Source organism: Myxocyprinus asiaticus, chromosome 39 (genome assembly GCF_019703515.2).
Source record: "Myxocyprinus asiaticus isolate MX2 ecotype Aquarium Trade chromosome 39, UBuf_Myxa_2, whole genome shotgun sequence".
Classification (NCBI taxonomy): domain Eukaryota; kingdom Metazoa; phylum Chordata; class Actinopteri; order Cypriniformes; family Catostomidae; genus Myxocyprinus; species Myxocyprinus asiaticus.
The window spans coordinates 5,656,426-5,665,056 of record NC_059382.1 but is presented as its reverse complement, the minus strand read 5'-3'; the positions used below and the strand labels follow the sequence as shown (position 1 = coordinate 5,665,056).

The 8,631-nt window shown below is 36.7% G+C and overlaps 1 protein-coding gene across 2 annotated transcripts in view; it reads left to right on the top strand.

The window, feature by feature from the left end:
• The first annotated feature begins 332 nt into the window (after window positions 1–332).
• LOC127429768 (ephexin-1-like) overlaps window positions 333–8,631 on the top strand; it is a 34,511-nt gene continuing 26,212 nt past the window's right edge. The window contains exons 1-2 of one of the 2 annotated variants that reach the window (XM_051678926.1): window positions 333–507; window positions 978–1,218. In XM_051678926.1, coding sequence (XP_051534886.1) covers window positions 981–1,218 — 238 coding nt within the window. In that variant the 5' untranslated portion in view covers window positions 333–507; window positions 978–980. Of the gene's footprint in view, window positions 508–731; window positions 1,219–8,631 lie in introns of those variants that run through there. The other variant, XM_051678925.1, reaches the window with a different exon arrangement.

Genomic DNA, 8,631 nt, shown 5'->3' with positions numbered 1-8,631 from the left:
TAATGACAGCATACACTTGAGGTGGTGTCCTGAAAATATGATACTTATCAGGATGTTCTACCAACACTATATTGGCATAGTTTTAGGGTTTAGTACAGTCTCACATCCATCTTATAGTTATCCTGATAGGTATTATCTGCCTGACAAGATGTGCTACCTAGGTCTAACTTTGTGCTTCAAAAGAGGTAGTATGGTCACAAATTTGTTTACATTTGATTAGTGATCCAGATATAGTGCCAAATCTCAAATATTTCCTGTTAATTTTACATCATAATGTTTCTTTATTGTACATTTTTAAAAATCCTAAAACATCCTGTTCTGTTTATTTCCAGGTTTAAATTAGATTTTGAGGCCTCAGACTTTTTGGGACCCTACTATACACAGAAAAACATCCAACAGAAAGACAAAGTCGTTGTTGTTTGAAGTGTCGCTGATGAGACAATGGGTGAGGTGTCAGCGTTCATAGCAACAAATTGACAGCCAAAAATACAAGATCTGCTGTTTTAGGTGAGTGACTCTACCTGTTTTATACACACGTGAGATTACGAGTTATGCACTCAGGCACAACAGGGTAAGGCAGTGACAGAGGGAAGGAAAGAGGGCGGGAGAGAGACAGACAGTTTGGATGGGCGAGAATGAATGAATGAATGGGAGGGGGAGAACTTTGACACTGAGGGGCAGAGGACAGGTTTGCAAAAAGTCTAAGAGAGAGAGAGAGAGAGAATAGAAGGACTAAGCTTGACAAAGTCATGAGTTATTAAAAACATACCTACCCCTCAGGCAAAGGAAAAAGAACAAGATAAGAGAATACGAGAGAACTGTACTGCAAGCTGATTGTCCAGACAGGGTGCATAACACTTTGCCTGTGGGATTGTGTGGAATTCCACTTTTTTTTTGGATTCGATCTGGATGGAAATTCCTTCTTTGTGTTTCAAATGGGGATTATTCCATGAATGCCTGGATACTGTTACTGTTAGCTGATGTCGCTGGGCTCTGAGGGCATTGTGGCGATGACAGCCCTGTTCCGAGGAAAATGGGGTTTCAAGACTCAAGAGGCCCCCAGCAAATCTCAGACACCTCCGGCACACCTGCCCAGTCAAGATGAGGATGATGATGATGAGGATGCATTGTCCACCAGAGCTCCAATTCGCAGGAATTCAAGGTTTTACCGCTCAATGAGAAAGAAAAAGTTATCCTCGTCATCAGAACAGGCAGAAAGTAAGATCATTTATTTTATTTTTCTATTTTTGCCTATATAAATCCTTCTTTGAATTTATATTGTGTATGGATTTTATATAGGATGAATTCAGGTAAATTGGGACATGTTTTGACACTCATTACAATGACAGAAAGTGCCCCAGTTTACTTGAATTCACCCTTTTTGTTAGATGTGTTTTAAGGTATTCAAAAAGTGAAGTCTGTAGAGTCATTTTAAAATCTGTGGGCTCACAGTGTATTAAAGTATTGTGTATTAAAGGAATATTCTGGGCTCAGTGGACAGCATTTGTGGCATAATGTTGCTTACCACAAAAATTAGGTTCAACTCGTCCCTCCTTTTCTTATAAAATAAAAAAGCAAAAAATCAAGAATACAGTGAGGCACTTACAATGGAAGTCAATGGGAGCAATTTTTACAGGGGTTTAAAGGCAGAAATATGAAGCTTATAATTTTATAAAAGTACTTACATTAATCCTTCTGTTAAATCTGAGCTGTAAATTTGTTTAAATGGTCAATTTTACAGTCGTCTTAGGATTTTAGGGATTGTTGACATTACATTGTCATGGCAACGAAGTTGTAAAATTGGCTATAACTTTACACAGAAAAGGTTAGTATATGATTTTATCACACTAAAAGCATGTTTACACGCATGTTGTTTATGTCTTGTGGCTGTACTTTTGAAACAGTGAGTATTTTAACGTTTCTTAAATTGGCCCCCATTGACTGCCATTGTAAGTGCCTCACTGTCACCTCTATTTTTGCTTTTTTAAAGAAAAGGAGGGGCAAGTGAAATTTTTTTTTTTTGTGGTAATCAATAATGTGCCACAAATGCCATCATTTGAGCTTAACTTGTATTGAACTCAGAATATTCCTTTAACTGGTCATGAAACTCAGCTTAATGTGTGCTACTGAAAATAATACCATTGTAATATTACCATTGCCTAGCAAATGTAGTTGGTTTAAACAGAGCACAGTATTGTTCTCTTTATGTTGTAAAACATAATTTGCTGTGGTTTGTGGAGTTTTTCTCAATTGAATTAGCTCTTTTAAACTATGTAAAAAAAAAAAAATATATAAAAACACGAGAAAGTAACAAAACAAAAAAAACCTTAAACCCGAGCAGTTTTACACTTTATGAACAAAATGTAGTGCTAGTTCTTTATTTTGACATTTATTAGCATCTGTGATTGTAGGGTTTCCCTGTGAAAACTGATGAGTGCCAGCTGTGTTCGAATTGTTTTTTGTTTTGTTTTTGTTATTTTATAGACCTTTTTTAAAATACACGATTATGATTGCGCATATAAGTCGAAGTTAACATTATTAACATAAATTAACATTCCTAACATTCAGGTGTTTGTTTTTTTAGACCTTTTAATAGGTATTTTAGTAACATTTGTGTATACCTGTTATACACAATTATGATTGGACCATCAAGTGATTCAAGTGAAAAGTTAAAAAAAGCTGGTGATTTGTTGAGCAAGAGAAAGTAGATTTTGCCCTGCGGTTAATTGCAAAGCAGTCGAAACTCGAGAAACTGGTTTAATTGTTCACAACATGATAATGACGTGTGTGTGTGTGTGTGTGTGTGTGTGTGTGTGTGTGCACATGTTTTATGAGCTTTATTGTTATGAGCTTTATTGATACCATGTTTATTTGCATTACTAAGATAAAATTGACTAGTGCATTCTGTACGAAATGAATTGTTATGTCAGACTTACATTATGATTTCCTCTGTAGCTCTGTTGATGTGCATCTGGTGTATAGAGAGCAGGATCATAGATGTCACTATGTTGTTCCCCCTGAAAGTGTCAGAAAGACTAGCTCTGTTATTGCCATGTCTGACTTTAAACCCATAAGTAAAGTGACTGACATCCCTTTCATCATAACATTCTCTTGAAACCAACATTATTGTATAAATAAGCCTTTAGTGGCTCTTACATTTTTACTTTCGTTTTAACAATCATTGCACAAGGATGAATTTTAAAGGCGCAATACGTAATTCTTTCCATCCAGTTTTGCAGCTAGATAAATGAATAGTACTTTTGACCAATGACCAATGAAAATGTTGTTTATATTCTACATTCTGTTCTATTCTGCTATCCTACTAAGTCCCACTTATGGTGGCTTCCATGTTGAGGTCACATGACCTGCTGAATATACTAGTCTCACTTTATCTTGGTCACCCCCCTGTTATTGAACACTTGGTTGCGGAACAAATAATCATTGGTCATAAATTCCCCTATTAAAAGAGTATTTCTGTAATTGCATCGATAACAAAAAGCTATCATGTCATGCTGCATCCACGTTGATAAGTGTTGAGTCAATAGGTGTGAAGTCCAATACCATGTCATATCAGTTGTTTGGGAAGACAAACAGCTTTAGAAACACAATCTGTAGAATGACACAATGTTTATAGGCAATTGGCAAATTGGCACATTTAATGTCCTTACGATTGCATAGAAACCAAGTTCTAAAGAGATGCAACAAGGCCTGTTATTAAGAAATCAGTGTAACAAATCAAAGATAGCAATTATATATTTTAGTGAGGGTATTTTGACTGGTATTTTTAATTTAAGCTTCATTATGATCACATAATTGTTCAAAAGAATGTTTCTGCTTTGCTGTACTGTAAAAAGTGAAACGTACAGACCTGTCCCTTAAAATTGGGTTTATTCAGTCATATTAATAATCATATTTTTGACTTACCATATTAACCACTTTTATTTAGGTCATCTGACAAAATAGTTTTGCAGTGTACTTCTACTGTCAGGGGATTTCCTCTGTATGCTTGGCAAGATATTTTAGTTCCTTCATCATCACCCATTAACACATTAAACCAAACCCTGTGTGAAGTCCTTGACATGCCAGCGTGTGGTAGGCATTTGGTGCATACTTATGCATGTCAACATTTTTGCATTTTATGTGACACAGCTAAAGGTTGATAATGCAAAATACTGTACCTCCCCTGTTTTTTCAGCAAAAGCATTTTTAATTGGCTGAACAAATACTGTAAACAGGCCTTGAATTTGTAGATCAGAAGCCTCAAATAGCACAGACAAACGGGATTCCTCTTTTTGCATGTTTGCTGAATCTGTTTCATCAAACAGCGTTTGAGATATCTTTATTTGACTGTGCATAAAAGGAAACTTTTGTGGAACCTAACTGATTACCACAAAAATACATTTTGACTCATCACTCCTTTTCTTAAAAAAAGGAGCAAAAATCGAGGCTAAAGAAAATGAAAAAAAAAAGGCATTTCTGCCTTTAAAACCCTCTAAAAATTCACCCCATTCATTTCTAGTGTAAGTGCCTCACTATAACCTCAATTTTTGCTTTTTTTAAAGAAAAGGAGGGATGAGTCCAAATGAATTTATCTGGAATGGCATTAATGTGGTCGACTGAGCTTAATTTGTGTTGAACCCGAAATATTACTTTGAGTATAAGCATGTTTACGCTTATGGTATGTGTGATGTTTACAGCCTGGTCTCATGAAATTTACGTGAGCATTGCAACGTTTTTGAAAAACTGAAATTCCGTGCTTCATTACACGTTTGGCTGCAGTTTTCAAGTGAAATGTCCAGTGGGGGGCACCAAAACCGAGTGAAATGAGGATGTAATCAGATGAGATTTTTAAGGTGAATTTTAGATGGAGTTTTTAATAAGTAAAATGTACCTCCCTAACCTAAAACTGTACCCTAAACCTAACCAAGAGTGTCAGGAAAGATAAATGAGAGTTTAACAAAACAGACATCCTTATTTTTAACCTACACCTAACCCTAACCGATAGTGTTTTAAAATGCAAATTCGATATAAAAAAAAGAAAACACACATTAACTGAAGCATCCATGTCAATTTGTATCGCTTCTAAGTCACTTTCACTTCCGTGCGTGTTTGGCTGGACTCAAACTGTGGCTGTCAAGCTCAAAGTCCAACGCGCTATCTGGTGAACACTGGCTGCCAAAAGTTTGGAATAATGTCCAGATTTTGCTCTTATGGAAAGAAATTGGTACTTTTATTCACCAAAGTGGCATTCAACTGATCACAATGTATAGTCAGGACATTAATAACGTGAAAAATTACTATTACAATTTGAAAAAAATGCTTAGAACTTCTTAAACTACTTAAAAAATTTCTCATCAAAAAATCCTCCACGTGCAGCAATGACAGCTTTGCAGATTCTTGGCATTCCAACTGTCAGTTTGTCCAGATACTCAGGTGACATTTCACCCCACACTTCCTGTAGCACTTGCCATAGATGTGGCTGTCTTGTCGGGCACTTCTCACGCACCTTACAGTCTAGCTGATCCCACAAAAGCTCAATGGGGTTAAAATCCATAACACTCTTTTCCAATTATCTGTTGTCCAATGTCTGTGTTTCTTTGCCCACTCTAACATTTCCTTTTTGTTTTTCTGTTTCAAAAGTGGCTTTTTCTTTGCAATTCTTCCCATAAGGCCTGCACCCCTGAGTCTTCTCTTTACTGTTGTACATGAAACTGGTGTTGAGCGGGTAGAATTCAATGAAGCTGTCAGCTGAGGACATGTGAGGCATCTATTTCTCAAACTAAAGACTCTGATGTACTTAACCTCTTGTTTAGTTGTACATCTGGCCTTCCACATCTCTTTCTGTCCTTGTTAGAGCCAGTTGTCCTTTGTCTTTGAAGACTGTAGTGTACACCTTTGTATGAAATCTTCAGTTTTTGGCAATTTCAAGCATTGTATAGCCTTTATTCCTCACAATGATTGACTGACGAGTTTCTAGAGAAAGCCGTTTCTTTTTTTTCTTCTTTTTTTTTTGCCATTTTTGACCTAATATTGACCTTAAAACATGCCAATCTATTGCATACTCTGGCAACTCAAAAACAAACACAAAAACAATGTTAAGCTTCATTAAATGAATCAAATAGCTTTCAACTGTGTTTGATATAATGGCAAGTGATTTTCTAGTACCAAATTTGCAATTTAGCATGATTACTCAAGGATAAGGTGTTGGAGTGATGGCTGCTGGAAATGGGGCCTGTCTAGATTTGATCAAAAATGACATTTTTCAAATTGTGATGTTGCTGTTTTTTACATGAGTAATGTCCTGACTATACTTTGTGATCAGTTTAATGCCACTTTGGTGTATTAAAGTACAGATTTCCTTCTGAAACCGTAAAATGTGTACATTATTCCAAACTTTTGCTGCCGCCAGTGTAGAAAGTGTGTATACACCGATCAGCCACAACATTATTGTGTAGGTCCCCAACATGCTGCCAAAACAGTGGCAACCACAATTGTACAGAGCGGTTATCTGAGTTACCGTAGACTTTGTCAGTTCAAACCAGTCTGGCCATTCTCAGTTGACCTCTCTCATCAACCAGGCATTTCCGTCCACAGAACTGCCGCACACTGGATGTTTTTTGTTTTTGGCACCATTCAGAGAAAATTCTAGAGACTGTTGTGCGTGAAAATCCCAGGAGATCAGCAGTTACAGAAATACTCAAACCAGCCCATCTGGCACCAACAATCATGCCACACTCCAAAGCACTGAGATCACATTTTTTCCCTATTCTGATGGTTGATGTGAACATTAACTGAAGCTCCTGACCTGTATCTGAATGATTTTATGCACTGCACTGCTGCCACACGATTAGCTGATTAGATAATCGCATGGATGATTGTTGGTGCCAGACGGCTGGTTTGAGTATTTCTGTAATTTCTGTAAAAGGCCTATAGAGTAACATTCATTCTATGAGACCAGTATGGATGTTTAAGAACCCCACGGTTTGTTTTAAACTCAACTTTTGAATGAATTGACAAATATTCTCAGCTGTAGACAAGTTCCCAGATTACAGTGTGCTCTCTCAGAGTCTGCTGAGTATTTGTTTGCGAAATCTATGTGATCAAGTCTGTAGTGTTTGATTACTACACATGTCTGTGACTGGTGTGTGCGTGTGTGTGTGTGTGAATGTATAGTGTCTGTGTGAAGCTTTTTTGGAATTTGTAACATCTTTTTTTATTTTCACTGACTGTTTGGTGTGAATATGCAAAATCAGAGGTGTGTGTGTTTGTGTGTGTCATGTGGGGAGTGTAGTTGGAGCCTGTTCCTCTGGTAATGGTAAAAGTGAATGTGTCTGTGTTTTGTAAAGCTTCATTAGTTAGTTTGTGTCCATTGTACACAGTCTGTATGGTAAACGCCCAGTCTCACTGAACAAAGTCTAAGTGGCATTGTTACTCAAACTGACTGACATACAATGTACACACACTTAAGCACTTAAGTGGACCAGGAAACAATTTTTCTCTGAAAAAAGTTAATCATGAAAAGACATGAATTGTCAATGTTTATTTATTCATAAAGTCCACAACAATAAAACAAGGTGGGGCTCATTCATCTCATGCAAAACCGAAAAACTCAGACTTTACGCCACATCCATCTCTATACATGACCAGTCATACGTTTTGAGACACTTGACTGAATTCATGATTCTCATGATCATAAAAGCTTTTGACCAAAAGACTTATGCTTAAATGCAGCAAACAAGTGCTCAGCATAAATGGGAGCTCCTTGAGTACGTTTTAAAAAGCATCCTAGGTGGCACCTCATGAAGTTACAGTAGTTGAGAGACTACTCAGAGTGTGCAGAGATGCAATTTTGGCAAAATGTAAGATATTTGTTTAGCATGCTTCCATTTCTATTATATGTTTTGATGACTATTATTCTAAAAATTGATATTGTCAATAGTAAAAATAAAGAATGAGTTGGTGTGTCCCAACTTTTGACTGCTATTGTATTTTATATATTGCATGACTATAGATTATATAAAAAGGCAGCAATGCAGTGCATCTAAAGTATTAACGTAACAGAACATGATTGATTTCCAAAACAAGTCTAGCAATGGGGTGTACCATACGTAGTCAATGTGCCATATATTTTGTTGATTTTGTGAAACAATGCATAGTACACAACATCATTCACACACTTTTTAAACTGCATGCGTAATAATTACAGGTTTCTCTCAAGCTGCAGGGGACCGCTGGGAAAACAACCCCATTTCACTGCTGATTGCTGCTCTAGATCTGGTGACACTATTGAAAACTGGATTTAAAGCAAATTATTAACCAGTGCACAACCATAAAATAACTTTGGTGTCACGATGCGGAATAAAACATTGACCTTAATTTGATCTGTGTAGCTTTAATCTTTTTTTTTTTTTTTTTTTTAACCTCTGTGTATCTGCAATTGCAGACGTGAGGTCAGTTAGTCAGTCAGGTTTGGCTGACCATTTGATCAAAATGCAATAAAAAGAGACTCTCTCTTGCATAGGCTAAATGTAAGAACTTGTTTCTTCTGGTTGAGGAAGTAATCATGCAAGACAAAAACAGTCCCGGTCCTACAGGGTTAGGCACCCTCAAACGGAACTTAGAGCACCCTTA